Source organism: Hyperoodon ampullatus (assembly GCF_949752795.1).
Source record: "Hyperoodon ampullatus genome assembly, chromosome: 5".
Lineage (NCBI taxonomy): Eukaryota > Metazoa > Chordata > Mammalia > Artiodactyla > Ziphiidae > Hyperoodon > Hyperoodon ampullatus.
The window spans coordinates 50,355,286-50,378,350 of record NC_136918.1 but is presented as its reverse complement, the minus strand read 5'-3'; the positions used below and the strand labels follow the sequence as shown (position 1 = coordinate 50,378,350).

At 37.2% G+C, this 23,065-nt stretch overlaps 1 protein-coding gene across 7 annotated transcripts in view; it reads right to left on the bottom strand.

The window, feature by feature from the left end:
* PEX5L (peroxisomal biogenesis factor 5 like) overlaps positions 1–23,065 on the bottom strand; it is a gene marked incomplete at its 5' end in the record, with an annotated part of 187,067 nt that overhangs the window by 106,874 nt on the left and 57,128 nt on the right. For 3 of the 7 annotated variants that reach the window (XM_079705627.1, XM_079705630.1, XM_079705625.1), the window contains one exon: positions 1,298–1,402. The exons of 2 other annotated variants lie outside the window; for them this stretch is intronic. In XM_079705627.1, coding sequence (XP_079561753.1) covers positions 1,298–1,402 — 105 coding nt within the window. Of the gene's footprint in view, positions 1–1,297; positions 1,403–3,696; positions 3,763–23,065 lie in introns of all 7 variants that reach the window. 2 more of the 7 variants (XM_079705628.1, XM_079705624.1) reach the window with 1 other exon arrangement.

Genomic DNA, 23,065 nt, shown 5'->3' with positions numbered 1-23,065 from the left:
GGCGGCCTTGGTAAACATTAAGCAAATTTCTTTCCAACTATTACTATGTGTCATTGGGAAGAAGCATCTCCTCTTTTGGATTAAAACAAAAACAAAAACAAAAACAAAAACCTCACAACATAAGATTATCCCAAAGTCCTGGGAATCATTATAACTTTTTTATTATTCAATTTTGATGTTATATGTTATTATAATTTTCATTACTTACAGCATAGTGTTTAGAATGAAATGAAACCACACATGTTGGCAGCAGCTGGGGATGTGATCTGATGATATTCTAAAAATAAGTTGCCATAATTTAGCTTTTGATATAAATGCCTTTCATGAGGAATTTAAATGGACATTTTTCTAAATCTAGACATGTTCATATAATTGGAACTGAATCACTGTATTTACTAGTGCATTATGGAGAAAAAAAAGAAATGTTTAAGATAACAATCTAATCTAAATTATAAGATAAATGCAAGTAAGTAATTTTGCATTTAAGAATTTAAAACTGATAGTTCCACAGAGTGGTGATGAGTATATTATACATACATATGTATGTGGATTTTACAGGGTGTTTCAAAAGTCCCTGAGGACATACAGGATTCATTCTCAGTGTGTGTTTGCATACAAATGCAAATCTTTTTCTATACTTATTATAATAAATACTGAAAATGCCCCTCATGTGCTTTTAATAGGGACGATATTTTTGTTGTCAAGGTCACTAGTAGAAGAGGGGCCACAAATGTCATTTTCTGCATGGAGACTCAGGGACTTCTGGCTCATTCCTGTAAATTAGTCATCCACATAAATATGTATAGACATACGTAGTATGCATAGTCACAACATAAATATATTTAACATTTACGAAATTTTAGATATTCTACTGGTAAACTGACATATGTATGCAATATAAGTTGTATTTATTCATAGGAATTTGATTTTTTTTTTTTGGTTGTTGTTCAAATGTACCGTTAGCTTAATTGTTATTTCTTTCCCAAAGTTGTTAACAAGACTCCTTTATAAAGAAGCGACATGTTTTACTTGCACATATATTTTCTTTTTCTTTCTTTAACTAAAGTTTAGTAATGAAAATTAATATTCACAAATAAGTAACTAAATGATGGAATTTTCCTTTTTTTTAGCAATTTTGGTTTTCATTTTATATTGTATAATTGTTTCATTGAAACTGTGTTTTTAAAAAAATTGGATCGAGTTAATGTTTTGTTTTGTTTTTTTCTAGTTAAGAATCACAATATCTGATATATTAACATATGTCAGCTTCCTACAGGAACCCTAAGGGTCTGCCCACCTGTGATGTCATAGTAAGGAGGGGCTTTTCTTCAGCAGACTCCTCCCTCGGTATCTCCTTCATCACCATGGCAACAGCCTTATCTGCCGCCCTAGAGCCTTTTCCCTATAACAGTGAAATCAACAATGACTTGTGTCAGGAGAAATCTTTAACTTATTGTTTATCACAAGATATTCTAATGTTTAAAGAGCAATCCAACATAAATGAAGAGGTAGGCTGCTGCAAGTGAATCTTGAGGCTTTTGGCTGAGGAGAAAACACACAAAATCTGAAAAAAGATTATTTGTGAACTTTTTAGTTAGCTACTTTTTCACCTTTACAGCTGACATATTACATTTAATTTTAACATAGTATTTTATATGTATAATACATTTTAAGGCAATTTACATGACATGACAATTTTTATAGTATTGATTTAAAAACACTACAGATTGCCTGTTATGTTCATTTAAAACTTATTCCTATATAATCCCTAAGTGTTTTGAATGGCAGTGAGGAGTCTGGATTAGGGATTAGGATCAGGGTCTCACTCCCACAGAGGACTTCTGCTCGGTGATCTCTGGAGTCTGTCATTTTTGAGTGGATCGGGCATAAAAAGTAAACGTGTCATAAAACCTCTAAAAATTCTTCGGCAGCCTAACATCACAGGAACTCACCCAGCTTGTTTATTTTGGGGAGGTAGTATGAAAAAAATTTGCAACTCTCAATGTTCTTGAGATCAAAAAAATTTAACAGAATTTTAGAAATGTCTTTTAATTGGAGAATCTCATAAATCCAGGTGTAAATAAAGGATGATTAATAATAGAGGCAATGATATATTGATATCTACAATTTTTTGGCCTCATACAAGCATAACTATGGACTGTAAAGGGGTATGCTGGTTTTCTGGGGTTTTAGTTTACCAGATTATTAAGTTTTTGAGAGTAGATAGGGCATAAGGGAAAAAAACAAAAAATAAAATATCACCTTCCCAACCCAATTAGCAACAGCTCATGCTATGTAAAAATTAAATAATCTTTAAACACTTCAAAAACAAAACCTTCCATTTTCTTTGGTCTCTGGGTAGAGCCTCTCTGGAGAAAACAACCTTATACTAGGTGCACACGTGAATATCTGTGTTGTAAATCTACTTAAAATAAAAATGTAGCACACAGAGATATAGGCAAAGAAACAAAATGGACATATGAGGGTCCGTTGTCTGAAAGGGAATTAAGAGCTATGGTCACTATTAACTCCAGAGGTTAATAAATCTTGATAGTCTCTATGCAACTAAAGAGGATAGAATTACATTATTATCTTTGGTTTACACAGGGCTTTAAGTATTTAAAAGGTAGGTTGACTCTAAGAAGCAGAACATTGTCCATTTTTTCAGGCATTGCCTTTCTAAAATGTAATGAGTGGCAGCTTTTATTTATGGGAACAAAGAAAAACTTTCTGTATAGTTACTACATTTAAAAATGTGTGAATCTCTTTACAATGCTGAAAGTTTGTTTCTTTGGTTTGTAACTTAAAAACTAGCATTATTGTATGATAATATGTTATTTCTATGATAGAAAATCAACTATTAGAGACTTTATTCATCAGATATAACAGTGGTAATTTTCTTATGTGTTCTGAAAAGTTTATATGGGCACAATCCTTAGATTAACTGAATTCTGGAAGAATAAAGGGCAACAGTGATTCACTGCATACAAATTGGGGTGCATAATGATCCAGGTTTTTCCTTTAATGAAGCAATGTCATCTTCCTAAAATAGAGATACATACAGTTCTGAATTCTGGGAAAAGATTTATGGCACTCTTAAACTATTTGACATTTTTTCAAAATATAAAAATTATTTGGATAAAACATTACATACTGTAAGCTCAGTATACCTTTATAAGCTACCCTCATTGACAGATTATATATAGTTTAACAAATATTTTTGCAGCTTATTTTTTTCAAAAGAGCAAAATCATTTGTGAAGAATTCTTTCCATGCTCCAAGAGGTTTAATAATATAGCAATAAACAAAGTGGCATGCTTATATTTAAATTCGTAATATATTTTTTAAAACATATCTAATGTTACAAGGTAAAATTTAAAAAATAATGATTCAGACTCTTTTCTTGGGCTAAGAAAAAAATATCAATTGATAAGCATCTCAAAAAATTTCAGGTCAATATTTCAGTATACCATTTATTTGAAATGCTACCAATCTATAAACTACGTATAGGTATTTTTCACATGTGCAACTATAATAGCTAGAATTAGCAACGGACATGCCATTTCACTAAAACAAAAACAAAAGAAAACAAAAATTAGTCCTTTCATGCTGAACTCTAGAACAAAGCAGTGGTCAGCTAGAAAGGATGTATAATAAACACATGCGGTGCTTTTTATTTCTTGCAGAAAAACCCACCAAAGCCAGGGTCAGGTCACTTTTTTGAAGACAGTGCCACTTTTTCTTCAAGGTTACACCTACTACCTGAAAAGAGTCATGACACCCAGGTTAGTGCCTGCTAGCAACCTTTTTTGCTTTACAGCCTTTTGGCTTTTGAGTTATTACCCCATGAGCCTCACTGTTTCACAAGTGTGGTATAGTCCGAGAACAGAGCAGGAAGGTCGGCCACGTGACATCTCCATGGTGTCTAAAACCACTGCCAAATCACGTGAATGCGCTCATATATCAAACCAAGATTTCCCCCAGACTGTATTGCCACCTCCACCTGGTACCTTAAAATCAAGCTGTGTCATTTCTGACTTGTCCATTTATCTTGTGGGATAATGCTTCTAGAATTCAGAACCTGTCTGATAACTGAGTTGGCAATTCATGAAACTATACAACTTGGCTTATCAGCAGCTCTGCAGGGCTGACAGTAATTCAACTGTGCAGGTTTTTTTTTTTTTATTCAGTGTCTTAAAACATTGTAAGAAATATATACACATAATTATCCAAAGTTCAAGCTCAATTTTCTAAATAGAACTACACCATAATCTATTATTTGAAACATCATGAAGACAGCAAAAAGGAAATATACACTGACTACACACTCAAGCATATAAATGGATTTAGATTACATTAAATCGGTATGCTTCTAAATACGTCATTCTAGCCACAAGAGAATAGTGAAACTTTACAAGTTGATTATCGCATTATGACACCCTCTAGCAATTATTTCAGCCTATTTCTTTTCAAATAATACTTCAAAATCACCTTTTCCCACTTCCTTACTGAATCTCTTGAGATGTTTTTGACTGTTTAGAAAACAGTATCAGCATAAAGGGAAACATCTCTCTTTTTTTGTGATTTGCTGTGGAAAATTCTTTGATTTTTAAAAAATTTCTTTTATCATTTTGTTTCTTCACAAATGAAATATATAAAATAGTAGCTTTTCTAACAAGTAATAATTCTTGAGAATAATCTTTTTAATTAATTTCTATTATAACACCAGGCATAAATGAATGAAACAGAGTGTAGCAAGTGACACTAACATTTATTAAGAAAACTCAATTTTGGCCCACTTCTTCTTCTTCTTTTTTAAATATAGAATATAAGAAACAGAGTAGAAAATATTGGAAGTCACAGGATCTTCTGAGGCTGGATACCAGGCTGTGAAGCTATGAGGTATCCTCAGATGAGAAGGTGTGGGCTCTAGGCCTGTCTCACAGGGAAGGATCTAACGTATTTAGAGAAGTTACTGTGTGCTGAACACTCTGCTGGGTGTTTTGCATGTTTTTACTTGTTTGATCTCATGAGAGCCCTGTGGCATAGGTATTACTGTCTTTGCTAGACATTTTTGGGCTTTGAGGCTCAGAGATGGTGTGATTTGGCCAAGGCCTCAAAGCTAAGCCCGGATGGGAACCAGACCCACCTCCCAGCCTGTGTGCTTCCTTCTCTACCACACTGTTCTCTCTCCATCCAGCTTTGTTAGGGGTGGGAGGGCTCTTCCACTCTGCCCTCATCAACTGACCTAAATGCAGGGTTTCCAATGGTATCACCCAAGTTTGGGGCAGCAACCACTTTTCAGTATAATTGCACAGTATGGATCTAAGCAGATATTTTGGAGAAATATTTTCTTTAGTCTGCAATGGTCAAGAAGAATCAGCCATCCGTAACTTCACTCATGAGCACATTTCTAACAAAATGTTTTTGTTTCTCCTATCTTCTTAGAAAATGAACCTAACATTTCACATACACACAATTTTTTCTGTTCTGTAGATCTTAATAGGCTTATAAGCTTTAGCATCTCTCCAATTATTATTAAATGCTAACTCAATGCCATGAAATGCCATCTTTACTAGGATTTTCCTGAGATCTATCTTGGTTGTTTTTTTTGTGTTTTTTTTTTGGTTGTTGTTGTTTTTTGTTTTTGTTTGTTTGTTTGTTTTTTTGCGGTACGTGGGCCTCTCACTGTTGTGGCCTCTCCTGTTGCGGAGCACAGGCTCCAGATGCGCAGGCTCAGTGGCCATGGCTCACGGGCCCAGCTATTCCGCGGCATGTGGGATCTTCCTGGACTGGGGCACGAACCCGCGTCCCCTGCATTGGCAGGCGGATTCCCAACCACTGCACCACCAGGGAAGCCCCTGAGATCTATTTTGGACACATGAAATAAAATAAGTAATTTCAGAGTAACACAGTCCATTTGTAAGCAATTTTCTAGTTGCAGATTCTATTACTGCTACTATGGAGTTTGTAACTTAAAAATTATTTTTATTATTCTTAATCTATTGACAATAATACAGAGGCTCTTTATCAAAGATATTAAACAGAAGAAATGGAGATATATCAAATTAGGGGAAGAGTAAAAGACTACAATACTAGACATCTCTAACCCTAAATTAGCTAATAGATGAATTTAAATAACAGCCTTCCTTTTGTTCTCATTGTAAAATTAATATATGCTATTGCCAAAAATTGAGAAAAAACAGAAACAAGAAAGTTAAAATAGTAACCCTAACATTTTCATGCATTTTCCCCCCAAATTTTATATTTACAATACTGGAGATTAAACATTTTTTTTTTTTTGTGGTACGCGGGCCTCTCACTGTTGTGGCCTCTCCCATTGCGGAGCACAGGCTCCGGACACGCAGGCTCAGTGGCCATGGCTCACGGGCCCAGCCGCTCCGCAGCATGTGGGATCTTCCCAGACCGGGGCACGAACCCGTGTTCCCTGCATCGGCAGGCGGACTCTCAACCACTGCGCCACCAGGGAAGCCCAAACAGTTTTTTTTTAGGATGACTGTTCTAAGGATAGACAAACTACAATCAAGTTTACAAATGTGAATGTATTGAATATATTTCTTCATACATACATATATGTAAGCAAATACCTGCCATTTAGATCATTTTAGCAACACTGTTTGAAATGAAATGATATTCAGTATTGCATATACTGAAAAATTATGTATCATAAATTCCAGACCCTGGACTTAACATGCACCTGCGGGAAACTGGCCACAAAAAGGCTAATTTCTGATGGCTATTCTCATCTCTCATGTGCAGAGCCAGGATAACCTTCTTTTACTGGGGAAGGTAAATGTCATGATAAGTGTCATGCTCTCTTCAAACTTCTCTTTCAACATGGGAAAACGTCAGATCAATGTTCCATGAATGGTGGCGAGCTTTGCCTACCATATTATGTGTTCTCCTAGTTGTGTGTTCCTGTAGATTTCTTCCAACGTAGAGTAGGGTTCAAACCATGCTGGTTCTATCACGGTAACATTTAACTCATCTCTGCCCCCAACAGAATGTTTTGTAAATTTTAAAGGCGGTACACATAGAACTAAATCTGAGCATACTGGTCAATCCTTGGTTCTAAACATACTGAAGGAAGCACAGATCTAGATGTAAACAATTGGGAAGCATGGATGGAATGCTCTCTTTTCTTAACTAGCAATTCATATGAGGAATTGAAAAATCATATGAATTCACCATTGGTTCAGTGATCTGTTTATAGCTGGAAATAATATGATTACTGATTCCTTAATAAGGGTAGTCAAGTTGCAGTAAGGAAATTGATGCCTCTAGTTAAAATAATGACACATGGCATTTAAAAGGAAGACATCTAGTTGATTTGTTGATTCTCCATGTCTTTCTCTCTTTTTTTTTTTCCCCTCCAGCATTGTTTTTCCCAGATGACTCACCAAACCATTACCTTTGCAATGAAGTCTTCTGAGGTGAATGAGGACTGATTCTAATTACATTCTACTATATAACTCCTATGCCCTTGGTGTGTGTTATGCGCTATTTGGCACTTTTGCTGTGTATGGTGTATGTGTATGTGGTGATGGGAGAGTCGTGGATAACAATCTCTTTAATTCTAAACCTCCACACATGAAAGTCGCTGGGATTTCACGCCCCCCACATGCACACGCACTGTCCTTGGCCTGAATGATTGGTGTAGGGGGTCTTTATGACTTTTATAGGCTCTCAAACGTTTGCCTTCATGGGCCTCTTCCTCTATAAAAAATGTAGAAGACTGTATTTTATGATTAAGCTGTATCAAGAAAAATATAATCCAGACTGAATTTATTATTACACATTCATTATTTTAATAGTCATTTAGGGGGTTCTGATTTTAAGAAGGATATAATTAAAACAATTTTATGGGTCCTCAAGTGTATCTTGGGCCCTCTGAACCGTGTCCACTGTGCTGGTGCATAAGGTGACCCTGGGTTTGTGTCTTCTCCATAGTTAGTGTGGTGTCCCTGGGGCTGCTCTCTCTCTCACCTCTGGGTAGTCCATTTTGGCAGCAGCTGCTTCCATCACCTCCTCAGCACCTCCACAGCAGCTGTTCCTGCCTTAACAGGCCTCCTTATCACCAATGCTGCTCTTACTATTTTTGTTCCCATTCAGGAGTCTCCCCTAACAGTACTCACCAATCGTAATGGGTGCCCAATCAGTAGCTTTCATCTTGTAGTTCTTAAAACACCCTCAGAAAACCTGGAACATTTAGGCCTGAAGCAGAAAACACTGGTGTGTAAAACTGATGTGACTCTTAAAATGTGGTCTCTCCCTCAGAAAATAGGCCTAAGCACTTTAGTCTCTCCTGTCTCAGGGTGTGTTCTTGACCATCCAGGAGCACTTTTGAGGAAGTTGAGTCCACTTCTATCTCTACTTTTATTTAAAAAAAATCAGCCCTCAATGACCAGAGTCACCAATTGGTCCCAAAGCACTCCTTGTCATTTTTTCTAATTTCACAGTGGGTCACTTGAGGAACAGGATTGCCCATACCCAAAATTCCTGAGTTGTGCATGGAGATTAAGCTCCTCCCAGAAACAAAAAAATTGTTTTCTTTTGACCTGGTTTGGCTTATGCCAAGGATGACATAAATAATACATATTCAATAATTAAGAAGTAATGTTTAATTTCTGGTATGATACATTTTCCTTTCTGGTATGATAAATCCCAAATTTGTTATTTATATTTATATAAATATATTTATGTTTGAGAGGCCTTTGATGATTGTGTAAAATATGTAACCAAAAAAATGCAATGGTAATTACAGGGTTACTTTTGTTATTTTCAATTCCCTGTTAAATACCTCAGATGATTTGCAAAACAGGCATTTGGGGGAGGGGGATTATTTTTAAGCAAAAGGAAAAAGACTGAAAACACAAAGTCCTAAAGATTACTTTGTTATTTTTTTCTTTTCAAAAAATATCCTCCCAAGTACAAATACTCCAGACTACTTGTATCTTACTTGCACAAAAGGATACATATCCAACACTTAAGAGAAAGTAAGGTGTTATGAGAATCATTCATCACCAGCATAAATAGTTGCTGAAATTCTGCTGAATCAGTGGTGTTTGGGGCATAGGGAGAGGTGAGACATGGCCTCTTTCTGGGAGGGGTTAGGAGAAGAGGTATTGAGGTCTGGTTTCTAAGTGCTTGAAATTAGTCAAGGTGGTATAGTATACAAGAAAGTAAAATGTGGAAGGATAGTGGTGTGGAAACTTGGGAGGAACCATGTACAAAAAATCGGTTTCTTTATCACTCCCATCTTTTCCACATGTTCTTGATTGGAAAGTTTTGCAAAGAAAATATAACAAATAAGAATTCCTGTAGATAAATATGTGGTTAAGACAATGAAACAGTTCCCCTGAATTGATCTGATTACCTGTGAAACTCTTATTCTTATTGGTGATTAGATGCATCCCCCAATGTCTTGCCCCTAGTAAGTAAAATCTATTTACCAAGTAAAAAAACAAGTCAGAAGAAAGAATTCCATCCCCCTACCAAATTGGAGGCCTTTCAATATTGACTATTGTTATCTTAGAGCAAAGAAATTGAATCCCACCTCTTTAAAAAAATAGATGTAAAGACCATGTGGTAAATATATTGTTACCAAATTTTTGAATTTGAGATAGCAAATTCAGAAATACATTTACTGTGTCCATTTTCTTTCTAGAGGAGGGCTAGTAACTAGTGAACTTGAATTCCCCTTTATGAATGTTTCAGGCAAACTCTATTACTAATTTATGAATAAGAGTTGTGGACTTGGAGTCTGACTACTCAGTAGCCTTCTTTGTATCTTTCCTCATTTTCTGGCAGGTGCAAGTTTTTTACCAGCTTGTTCTCCAGTCACCAAATGCTCCAGTTTTGTTGATATAACTTAGGAAAACTAAATTACAGAAACTAGGCTAAATTCACAAGCTACTAGCCAAAAAGGTCTCAGCTAAGGTACTCCACCTGCCTGATTCCTGAAACAGTTCTAAGAGAGAAGCTGAGGCTTTGGGCATTTCTATTCTAAAATTCTGGATCAGACTCTGGCATCTCTTCTTATCTTGATAGTCCTCTGGGGGGTCATCAGCAGTGTGTGAGTTGGATTCTCCCTCATGCCTTCTGGTTCCTTAAAAGGATGAACAGTCTTTCTCACTCTGGGGAGAGGAGTTAGGGAAAGTATGGAGAGACACTGGAGTGATGAGCCTCAGTCACTGTGTGGCCATGCGATTAACAGCTAATGGAGCCGGTGTAGCCTCCATGGTCAGTGGAAGGGAAAGAAGGATTGCATGGTGTGGCATGCTGGCACAAATACCAGGACTGGAGTCAGAAGACCGGAGTTTCAAATCCCAGCTCTTTTATAAATTATTCTCTCTAAGGCTTCATTTTACCTTCTGAAAACAGGATAGAAATACTATATTTCTACTTCATAAATTTATGAGAATTAAGTATGTATGAAAGCACTTCCACAATGCCTGGCACATGGTAGGTACTCAATAAATATTAATTGACTCTGAATGGTTACTGCTGAACTCATGGACTCTGTGGGCTAAGTGTCCTTATGAAGTAGGTAGCAAAAGATACAATATTATGTTTGTGAGATTCATCCATGGAGTAAGTAGCAATAGTTATTACATTCTATCCACTGTATAGTATTTCATCATCTGTATATACCACAATTTATCCATTAAACCATTGATGGACATTTGGGTTGTTTCTAGTTTTTGGTTATTACAGAAACCACTGTAATGAACTTGAGTTTAGAAACCATATGGAATGTAAGAGGAGCAATAGGTATGTAAGCAGTAAAGAGATTTCAATAACAGCAACAGAGGCAGAGAATAGTCACAGTATGGATAGGAGACCAGGTTTGGGATGACCTAAATCAAAACCATATGGCCTAGCAATCCCACTACTGGGCATATACCCTGAAAAACCATAACTCAAAAAGAGTCATGTACCACAATGTTCATTGCAGCTATATTTACAATAGCCAGGACATGGAAGCAACCTAAGTGTCCATCAACAGATGAATGGATAAAGAAGATGTGGTACATACATACAATGGAATATTACTCAGTCATAAAAAGGAAGGAAATTGAGTTATTTGTAGTGAAGTGGATGGACCTAGAGTCTGTCATACAGAGTGAAGTAAGTCAGAAAGAGAAAAACAAATACCGTATGCTAACACATATATATGGAATCTAAAAAAAAAAAAAAGGTTCTGAAGAACCTAGGGGCAGAACAGGAATAAAGACGCAGATGCAGAGAATGGACTTGAGGATGTGGGGAGGGGGAAGGGGAAGCTGGGAGGAAGTGAGAGAGTGGCATGGACTTATATATACTACCAAATGTAAAATAGATAACTAGTGGGAAGCAGCCACATAGCCCAGGGAGATCAGCTTGGTGCTTTGTGTCCACCTAGAGGGGTAGGATAGGGAGGGTGGGAGGGAGACGCAAGAGGGAGGAGATATGGGGATATATGTATATGTATAGCTGACTCACTTTGTTATAAAGCAGAAACTAACACACCATTGTAAAGCAATTATACACCAATAAAGATGTTAAAAAAAAAAAAAAAGGACTTATAAGGCAGAGAAATCAAGGCTCCAAAGCAAGTCCAGGATTCTGAATCTAGCCACTAGGGATAATGAGAGACCAGTTTCTAATGAGTTGAGATTAGTAACTGTTACGGTCTGAATTGTGTCCCCTCAAAATTCATATATTGAAGGCCTAACACCCAGTAGCTCAGAATGTGACTGTATTTGGAGATAGGGTCTTTATTAAGGTGATAATTAAGTTAAAATGAAGTATTAGGGTGGGCCCTAATTCAATATGATTTCTTATAAGAAGAGGAAATTAGGACATAGAAGGAAGACTATGTGAAGGCACAAGGAGAAGACAACCATCTATAAGCTAAGGAGAGAGGCTTCAGAAGAAGCCAATCCTTCTGACACCTTGATCTCAGAATTCTAGTCTCCAGAACTGTGAGCAAATAAATTTCTGTTCTTTAAGCCACCCAGCTTGTGGCACTTTGTTATGGACACCCTAGTAAACTAATACAATAATGAAAAAACTACCCATGATTACAAAGTAATCTTACTTTCGTACTTCAATAAATTGTTTAGAAACATCCAAAGACAATTCAGTTACAGGTCTATTTTAAGCCTTCTCAGTTAATTCCTTTTGCGATTTCTAATCTGATCAAAAGGACTTTGTGGATATTGAAAACTATAAATTTTGAACCCAGGTGGCGAAAATTGGCCACTATGGTGATATCACATCAGGGACTATGACCTACTTGTCAGGGAGTGTTACCTAAAAGAAATTCAAATGAAGATTGTGCGTGGAGTGGTCAGCCAGTGCCAATAGGAGCTGTGTGTTGGTTCCCAAACTTGAATTGAGATTTTAGCGACAACATGTAGAAGTGAGAACTCAATATACACTAATAATTTAAAAAATCAGCAAAATCCCATTAGCTGAGTAAATTATTTTCCATATGTATTTGGGTGTCTACAGTATCTGAAAGAACTATTTATTATTTTGAAAGAGTAATTTGATAAGGCTACACTATAATGAAATGTAAAAGCTAATGGACTTCCTCTAACAATAGAAAAACAAGGCAAATCTGGATCTGGCCCATTCAGGTAGCAGTTGCAAAACTCCAAGGTACCATTAGATTGCTGATGAATTCACAGACTGTTTTATGTGCTCTAGGGTTGACAATGGTAGGGCCCTAATATGGTAGGGCCATATTAGGAGATCTATTCAACCAAAGTTATATAATCACAATAAAAAAGATGACCTTCAATTTTCAAAGTCTAAGAAAGGATTCAACAATAGAAGACCTTAAGAGTGTTAAAAACATTTCTAGCAGTTCTAAAAGTATATATTTCTACTAATGAGTTCACTGGTTTGTCTGATGAATTACAAATTGACACCACATTCATATCTTGTTTCTAAATTCTGAAGGACTAGAACAGTTTGGTGGTCCATTGAGTTTATGGAGGTGTTGAGTCATTTCTACACCCTACTTTAGGCAGATTGCCTATATCGCCTATACTGTAAATATGTCTTTAATCTATGTCCCAAGTCACTACAGGCAAGAGTGATTTGATAATATTAATTTTAAATTGCCTACGAAGTTTTTCTCAATCTCCTAAAGATGGATTCTCTGCTATCCCTTACATTTTCTTCCTCCTGAATGTCAGATATATATCAAAATAGATTAAATTAACATTTAAAAGAGATTTGGCCTGAACTTATTTCAACCTACTAAATAATACATTATGATCTATTAGTTTCAAAGATAAAAGCAACATGATAGTGATATTTCATTAGACAGATTGAAATTGATTCTAATTCTAGATAGATGTTATGTGTATAGAAAAAAATTAATTTCTTTAAGATCCTAGTTTTTCCCACATCAACATATGCCAGAGTTTATTAAGCATTTAAAACGTTCCCAGAAAGTATAAAAGGTCTTAGATTCTCCACTTAAGCTATTCCTCTAAACACTAAATTGAAGAAAGCTCAAAATGGTTTAAATCTATCAAAATTTGTCTGAAAATTTACCATTACTCTTCCCTCCTCCACAGATTAACAATATCACACTATTTCCTTTTAGCCACTTATAATCTGTTCAGTTATAGTAAAACAAAAACCTAATTAACCAGTATCCTCAATTAATTTTTCCAGAACATGTCATGTTTAGATGAAAAAATTAATTTACAAACAAACAACCTCATTTGAAGGATACTAAAGATTCCAAGTTATGCCCCACAGTCAGTATATATTCAGCCCATCTCTGACAATTACATCTGGGTACCACTCAGTAAGGAAAGATGCACTGAGTAATAGCCCTGAGGACAGTAACGTCTCCATTCTTCAAAGAAAGAATTAGATATAGTGTTATTGTACTTAGTAATACAGAAAGAAGCATTAATACATTTTAGAAATAGCTGCCACTAAAAAAGTTTTTTTTCCCCTTTTGGTCAATCTTGATGTGATGAAAAATTTCAATTAATAACAACACTCAAATAGCTCTGGGTGTTCTGGTTAATTGAAACCTTGTAATATTTTGCTAGACTCAAAAATACAAAGACTTCTTTTAATTTCTTATACTTAAACACGCTTTTCCTCAAATGTCAACACCAAAGTAATAGAAGATCAGTTATTTTAAAGGCTTATTTCCTGTTTTTTTCCCTTAGTCCATCACAGACTACAGTTGCTTTTAGTTGTGACACATACATATATGTCATATATGTTCTGTCATACCTAAATATATATATTATATATGTTATCTATTACTATATCTATATTCATATCTATATCTATATCATGGCTAATTTATGCAACTGAATAAAAACGTTAGATTCATTTTCTAGTCTTATTTCCATCTATAATAAACATTTGTTGCAAATGTCTTTTAAGACATTTTAAATTTCAGTAAAAACCTTACTACAAATGTCTTTTAAGAGATTTTAAATTTCAGTAAAAATATAACATACTTTGTTGTAGAACTTGTGTATTAAAGTCATCAAAATTTAGAAACTCCAGAAATATTTTCTTCTGCTTGACCTTTCCAACAACTTAAAAAAAAGTTTTTCAGTAGGCTTAGAGTTAAGCTGACATTTTCTCTGAAAAGTGAGAATGAAGTTGTTTGCATTTTTACCCACATTTAGAAAAAAAATGCTTATTTTCTTAGAGAAGATTTAATTGGAAATAGAAATATGTTTCTTGACTTTGGATATTTTAATATCATAGTGGTTTCAGTTACAACAACAATAATACAAACTATGTCACAGTAAACAAAGAAAGTGACTGATAGTTTTTGAAGGAACTTAACTTGGATTTCTCTATTACGGAACTTATTGTCTATTTAGGTCTCTTTTAACTAGTATTGTAAAATTTTACTCATTTATTTGTTTTAGTTGAAATTCTGTGAAGGTTTATAGTTTTATTTAAAAATCAGATCATACCATGTCAATATTTTTATCTTTTTCCCCTTCTCCAAAATGAACAATGAAATTAGGTACTTCATATGCTGGGATCTTTTATGAATGTGGTTTCTCTCTATATGATATTTGTGACTGCAGAGGCAAGAGCAAGAGCTGACAAAAATACACAGACTGGATCTTTCATTAGATTAGCCTGGGTTTCAGAAAGTTGATGTCTCAAGTGCAAACATGGTTCAAAATGTCAATCTTCCTACAGGGCATCAAATTTCAACAGAGGACAGTCCAAATTGTAAGAGTTGCCTGGTATCATGAATGTTCGTGAGAGAAGGGGCTCTTTGTGATTGTACCCCTCCTTAGGTCTGCAGGATGCTCTTCCATCACTTCCTCTCCTGCAGCTCCCTTCTTACGAGCTCTTCTGTGCCACTCCCCACGCCAGGGAAGGCTGTATGGATGCAAGTTTCTCCATCTCTACAGAGACTGTTTTCTTCACTTGGAATTCCCATTTCTTCATCTCTACCTGTTGAATTCCATGTATTCTTCCAGATCCCGTTCAATGATGATTTTTTCTTTCGTTGAAGTCTAGACTTTGGTCTCCCTGAGACTGGACACTGAATCTCATATTCTCCTTTGTGTTGCCACAAGCAGTGTCTTGTGGGTAGAGGGGTGCTAAATGAAGACTCATTGAGTGAATGAATGAATGAAGGCATGGGTAGATGGATAGATGATATATAGTCCTATCTGCCTAAGACGTCTTGAGGTTTCTCCTAAACCTGGGTTACAGAAGTATGACACTACCTCCTTCACATACCCCTCCACCATTAAGCAGAAACTGGAAATTTTGGCTTCTGGCTAAGAATTTAATGGCATCCTTACCCGTGATAATTAAAAACCCTTTGATCTCACAGTAGTAGCCAAGGCAAGGGCTACTATGAGTTTATGGCTCATCCATGGGCTCTTTTCATATTTTCTGCAAATCCCTTCGTGGAGGTGGTGGAAATCACATTTACTTTGGATTAAAACATAGTAGGAATTTGAAATAGGGAGAAAGGAGAGAAAGAAGATTGTCTAAAAAAAACTGCATAACTAAAAAAAAATTTGGTGGCAATTTAGTCCTCTCTTCTACCTCCTTCCCCTTCAAGTCACATCCCCAAACTTCCAGTGATATCTTCTGGAGACCCAGATACCGTCTGTAAGATGAAACTTTTTTGCTTGTAATTGAGGAATAGATGTTCCACATGTTCCACACTCATACTGACAAGGTGTGGAAGAAGGAGAGAAAACAGAGAAGTGATTTGTATGTTTCACTTTGTACCACATATGAAGAGCCCAGAACAGTGCCTGACACAGAGTAGGTTGAATGAATTTTTAAAAATCCCTCTGATAAAGCAGGAGCAGGAGCTCAGAGCCAGAACACTTAGTATCCCCCCAATCTGCAGAAATCTTGTGAAGTGTTGTTGGGATGGAGAGGCACTGAATTTCATAGTGCAGGAGTGCTTTGAATCAATCTTATTTTGATCCTAAGATTCAGGGAGACCCAACTGGCATAGAGGTTATATGAAATTAAAGAGAAGAAACTATAACTTTAATCAAAGCTGCCTTAAGGAAGGACTAGTACGTTCTTGTTCAGTGATATTGAAACCAACACAAATTAACTTAGTGCTGAGAGATATGCAGAAAAGTCCCCCAATTTTTGAAGATTATTGGAAAAAGTTGAAAATTGCAATGATGTTTTTATGTGGAAATACAGTGATTATGTGTTCTGCCTTGAGGAGCGTAGAAAGCATTTTCTGACTTTCTGAGTTAAACAATTTCCTGAACAATGAGAATGAAGGAGACACAGGGAGAGTGTTATAGAGTCACCTCTGGAGAAGATGGCTGTGTGCATTAGATGTGCTCTTCACTTTGGTGCCTCCAAAAATAAAACAGTTCTTTACTTGATGTTTAACAATGAACACAGCAATTTCTACGTCTTGGGAAACTCTTCAAAACTATAAACTTATTTGAAGAGTGTCATGGTCCAAAGAAGAGATGAACATCAGAGCATCTAGCTAATTAAAATAACTATCAAGGGCTTCCCTGGTGGCGCAGTGGTTGAGAGTCCGCCTGCCGATGCAGGGGATGCGGGTTCGTGCCCCGGTCCGGGAAGATCCCACATGCCGTGGAGCGGCTGGGCCCATGAGCCATGGCCGCTGGGCCTGCGCATCCGGAGCCTGTGCTCTGCAATGGGAGAGGCCCCAACAGTGAGAGGCCCGTGTACCGCAAAAAAACAAAACAAAACAAAACCTATCAAAATGGTATTAAGTGTGGTACAGTTTCCAGCTGAATTCTCACAAACACTTCTTTGAAGTGGATATGATTATACCCTCATTTTAGAGAAGAGGTACTTGAAGCTCAGAAAGAATAACTTGCCCAAAGACAGGTACCTAGTAATAGTAGTAGTGGTAATAATAGTAATCACTTTTTGAGCATCTAAAATGTACCAGGAACTGTGCTGAATACTTTACATATATTTCAACAGTACCTAGGTCACAACAACTCTTTGAGGTGTATACTTTTATTATACCCATTGTACAGATGAAGAAACTGAGACAAATAGAGGTAAGCAGAAAGAGCTAGTCAGTGTCAGAGCTGGGACAGCAGACCAGAGTCTGACCTCAGGGTCTGTATTTTTAACTACTATGTTTTATTGTCTCTCATTAGAGCTGTGATTAGAAGTCAAGTCTGTCTAATACTGGGGCCACATTCTTAGCCGTGCCCCTCTACTACCACCAGGTACCACTTAGTGGTACTTCAGAATTTCCTTTGCAGTTTATTTCCTCCTTGGGCAGAAGTAGCCATATGTGGACAATTTCCTGTTGTTAAACAGGCCACACAGCTGGTGGAAGGGTGAGTGCCAGGATTTGGGCACAGGCACATCCGACCCCCAAGCCCGTCACCTTTCTTCCATACTGCGCTGGATGCCTTGACAGGAAAAGCCCTGAAGACACCATAGCACAGCAGCTTATCAGTGTCATTGAACAGATTCATTAGTAAAAGTTCCTTTCTACCTCCCTCTGGACCAAGAGGCAGAAAGCCTAAGTTTAAATCCCAGCACTCCCACTTATGAGGGTGTCACTTTGGGTAAAGTTGCCTTTCTGAGCTTCTCCGTTCTCATCTGTTAAAATGGGAATAATGATACCCACTTCACAGTGCTGTGTGAAAGAACTCAGCAAAGGGAGTGAACAGTGTGGGCATTTGATAGACATTAGTTTCCTTCTTTGTTTTTTTTTTCTTCCTTGCTCTTTTGTCTCATCTCTCTCTTCTCTTGGGCAAAAGATATCACCATTTTTAAGTGATACAAGCACTATGCTACAATTGGCGTATATTTGTGTGTACTTCATGAGACATCCACAGATGGTAGAGAAGAAAAGGGGTCCTATGAAGTGAAAACATTTGAGAATTCTTTCAGTCTTCAAGTTCTACTGAATTCTCTTAACATACCATGTATTTCAGGCCAGCTCAAGCCCAGCTGTGGGTTTGGAAGCATATTCCACAGATACCAGGACTTGATCAAGTACCATCTCATTCCATGTTCTTGTGACTTCACATCCTTCTATCCTGGACTGTCTTTTGTATACACCACAGTTACCAGTATAGAGGGAAAGGCAAAGTCAGGGAAGTAACAAGACACTCTGTCAAACTCTTTATGTTGAAGGTCAAATAGAATTCTTAAAACAGCCCAGAAAAGTAGGTCCTAATGCTTCCTTTAATAATGCTGAAGGTTAAAGTGGCAAGGTGGGAGTTAATCTGGGTTTGTTTAACTCTGAAGCTGAAGAACTTCCACTACTACAGCAAGCCACCTCCCTCTAGGTACGTGATAAGCATGAGCTAAACGGATATAGTTTTTAGCTCGTGAAAACCTTTCCCAGCCAGAACTACTCCTTGTTAAGGGAGAGGTCTATTTTGGTGAGTGCTTATGGGTATCCTTCACAGGCACCCTTGAGTCAACACTTGATGGAACTCAGGCTCTATGCTGCTTACATGTATAAATTACACAGTCAGCATTTAGGAGAATGTATTTCCTTTTGAGTAGTTTGTCTGCAAATAAGATAGGCTGCTACTGGGTGAGTAGTTTATGGTCGGGGCATACATGCATCATATTTCTGTGATGAACGGGAAGATAAGCTTAGCAAGGGCTTTCACTCAAGTACCTTTGAAATGAAAAAAGAAAAAAAATGAAACAGCAAATAACTTCCTTAAAATAGTTAAGTGTAACTTCCTTAAAATATTTAAATGTTAGAATTGTTTGTCTTTCTTAGCTCTAGAGAGAGACCTGACAAGATGTCCATCAGAAAAAAGAATAAGGAACTACCCTTGTAGGTTCCCTGCTCCCAAATATATTCTCTGGAGCCAAAATATACTAAATAGGAAAGAGGGAGCGGCAAGCTTCTGAACTGGGAAGAACCTCTATAATGGCTGTCTGTCATCTCTCTACTCCTTATCAGAACCAGTTCTCTCTCCTTCAGATGGCTCTTCTTTCTTAATCCTTTTCTTTTTAGAGGGAAACTCACTTACGCTTCCCCTTTCCCTTTTCAACTTCCTTTTGACTTAGGTTGGGTTCTTAATAAAATGAAATTTGTGTTTAAACATCCATTCCCTTATCTTTAACAGAGAACCTGAAACATCCATTTTTCTAAAGCAAAGCTTAGGTCACAAGCGTTTAGACAAAACATATCATGGTTTTATGTGGGGAAAGAGAAAGGCATTAATGGAGAACCTGTTATGGGACAGGTATACATTACATGTTTGATCTAATTTAATCCTCACAAAAATCTTTCAAAATGAAGGTATTATTCTGCCCAAGTTTAATAAAAAGGAGACAGACTTGAAAGGGTTAAGTAATTTGCTCAAGATCATTGGGAGGCTATGTATCTATTTTCTAGAATGCCTTAATAAACTTTTCATGTCTTCACAAACTTAAGTTCCATGAGTACACTTTTGTTCAATTTCATGGTGAGCAAAACCACATAAGTTTTGTTCACTATGAAATCTCCATCACTTCAGAGAGTTCTTCACACTTAGTAGATGCTCAGAAAGTATTTTGGAATAAACTTATTTGCACCTTGCTATATAAACAGATATAAGTTAGCTTTCAAAATTAATAAAATTGAGAAAGAAAACACACAATATATATATATATAGACTCAGTGTTGCATAATATAGAGTCAAAAGTAAGTCTGGTACAAAAATGAATACCATGAACTTCATTTTCCTAAGACACTTATTACTAACTAGGAACACTGAATCCTGACCAGGTGCATAATTTCTAGTTTCTTTAAGACAGGAAACAAACCAGTTGCTCTGGACACATACAGCTCTTCTAAAAAGAAATCTCTTCCCTCCTAGGGAATTCTACCCTAGGAGAGGGTACTAGATAATATAACAAGTAATGTCTTAAAAATATCTTTAAGGGAGGCATGATAATGAATGCATTCTATTAGGTTGTTTCTCACTGTGTCTGTCCACATTGGCCAGTAGCATCACACTAGAGCATAATCCAACAAATGCCATCATGTCAATTGGATATGAGCTTAAGGAACTAGCAGAATGAAGACTTTTACTTATGATCTCAGTCTGCACTGGTAGTACTCAACTCTCTGATGCTGGCAACTCATATTTGAACTAAATTACAAATGTGTTCTGCTCAATTATTTGCTTAGAGTCCGTCTAAAGGTTTTCCTATCTATGCCCTCAATCTTTATGACTATTCTTCCAGTGCTTCAAATCTCATGAAGTATCATCACAAGCACAATGGGAGCGAAGAGAGACATATGTGATCCAAGACTCTGAGAGGGATGACTCAGTCAGCATTCTCACCCTTGGTACATAACGATAGGAACAGCGTCATCTGGAGCATGGCAATGAGCACAGTCACTGGTTCTTCCTGATATAGCTTGCAACCATCTGGGCCTCTAACATCCATTCACATTCAGGCACATCCCCTACTACTCCAACTCCTACATCTTTTGGCAGGAAATACCCACACAGCTGGACTGGATTCATAGGATGTTTTTATTTTTTGCCTCATTAAACTGTAACTTTCCTCAATCAACGTGTGCTTTCTTTATATTCTAGCCCAGAAATCATTTAACAGGAAGAAGCCATTGCAGAGAAGTGCTTCAGGAAAGGTTTTGCAATGGGCAACAAAAGCATGTTGCTTCTGATTTATGGAGCATTCACACAATTCTTTCTCCTCTACTCCTTGCAATATACACGTATTTACTGTATATTCTGTAAAAAGTTCTCTCTGGAGCTGGCTAGGCAAGTTTGTAAATGCTGTGACTATGATTTGTTGCCTGTAAGATTATGGGTTAGAGAGCAGTAAGTCAGCCAGTCAACAAATACTGCCAGGCACTGTACCAGGCTGAGGAGACAGTGGTAAACAAGACAGATGCGATCCTTGCAATTTAGAAGCAATGAGAGCTAGTATACAAATATTTTCAAATGTGATAAATTCCATCAAGGAGAAGCACAAGGTGCTGTAAGAAGAGACAACAGCGGGCTGTAAGACAAATACCTTTTCTTTTATTTGGATGTGCCAGGATAATATCTCCTGTTGCTTGTCTACTGCTGCCTTTAGAATTTGAGAGCTTTCCTGCTTTGACTTCTCATATCATATCTCTGTTTGAAGGACAAAATATTCACTAAAACTACTTTAAGCTGGCGATCAGAATGCCATTCAACTAATTTAAAAATCTACATTCATGTAGGAAGATCAACCTTGCTCTTTATGAAAAAGAATTCCAGGGTTTCCCTGGTGGTGCAGTGGTTGAGAGTCCGCCTGCCAATGCAGGGGACACAGGTTCGTGCCCCGGTCTGGGAAGATCCCACATGCCGCAGAGCGGCTGGGCCCATGAGCCATGGCCCTGAGTCTGGGCGTCCAGAGCCTGTGCTCCGCAACGGGAGAGGCCACAACAGTGAGAGGCTCGCGTACCGCCAAAAAAAAAAAAATGACCTCTAGGGGTTTCCCTGGTGGCGCAGTGGTTGAGAATCCACCTGCCAGTGCAGGGGACACGGGTTCGTGCCCCGGTCCGGGAAGATCCCACATGCCACGGAGCAGCTAGGCCCATGAGCCATGGCCCTGAGCCTGGGCGTCCGGAGCCTGTGCTCCGCAATGGAGAGGCCACAACAGTGAGAGGCCCGTGTACCGAAAAAAAAAAAAAAAAAAAGGATTCCATATTCATTTCATAGGAAAATTTAATTAGGAACTTTAATATATTGGTTATTTACTTTAAATTCTCTGTGAATTAGTCTGTTCAAAGACTTCAGGTGAATTCTTCATTATTCCAATAAAGGGAAAATTGGCATAAATATTTATCCAGTGAGATTGGATTCATATTCCTCCACAGAGCATTGGGAAAACTACCATTGGTAGGAGAGTAGCAGATTAAAGTGGTTCTCAAGTACAGCACCTGCAACAGCAGCATCGGCATCTCCCAGGAACCTGTTAGAAATGCAAATTCTTGGACCCTACTCGCAACCTACTGAATCAGAAACTCTAGGGGTGGAGCCATCGAGCTGTGTTTTAACAAGCCCTCCAGGTGATTCTGGTGCATGCTAAAGTTTGAAAACCAGTAGCATAGTGGTTAAGATCATGGGTTTGGAATCAGACAGATCTGGATTCCACTCCTAGTTCTACCACTTAGTAGCTGTGGAACTATAGATAACAACATCTTTAAGCCACCGTTTCCCTATCTGTACAATGGGCATAGTAATAATAGTGTTTAACTTGTAAGTTTGATGTAAGGATTAAAAGAAGCAATGCTTATAAAGTAGGCAAGCACAGGAAGTATTTAAAAAGTGTTGGCTGTTATTTTTAATAAAGTTTTAGCTGTTTTTCATCTGTGTGACTGGACTAATGGGGTTATTGACCTTGTTTACGTGCAGGACAAGGTGGGGTTATATTTATTTCTAATCAGGTGACATCCTGTTCAAGTATACAGTGAATATCAAAACTATCATCAGAGCTATCAAAGTATTTCAAAGACATAGAAACTAAGGTATATAATTGAGAGATATCCTTTGGCCACCACATTGGGAGCATTGGGTACAGAAGCTTCTCTCAT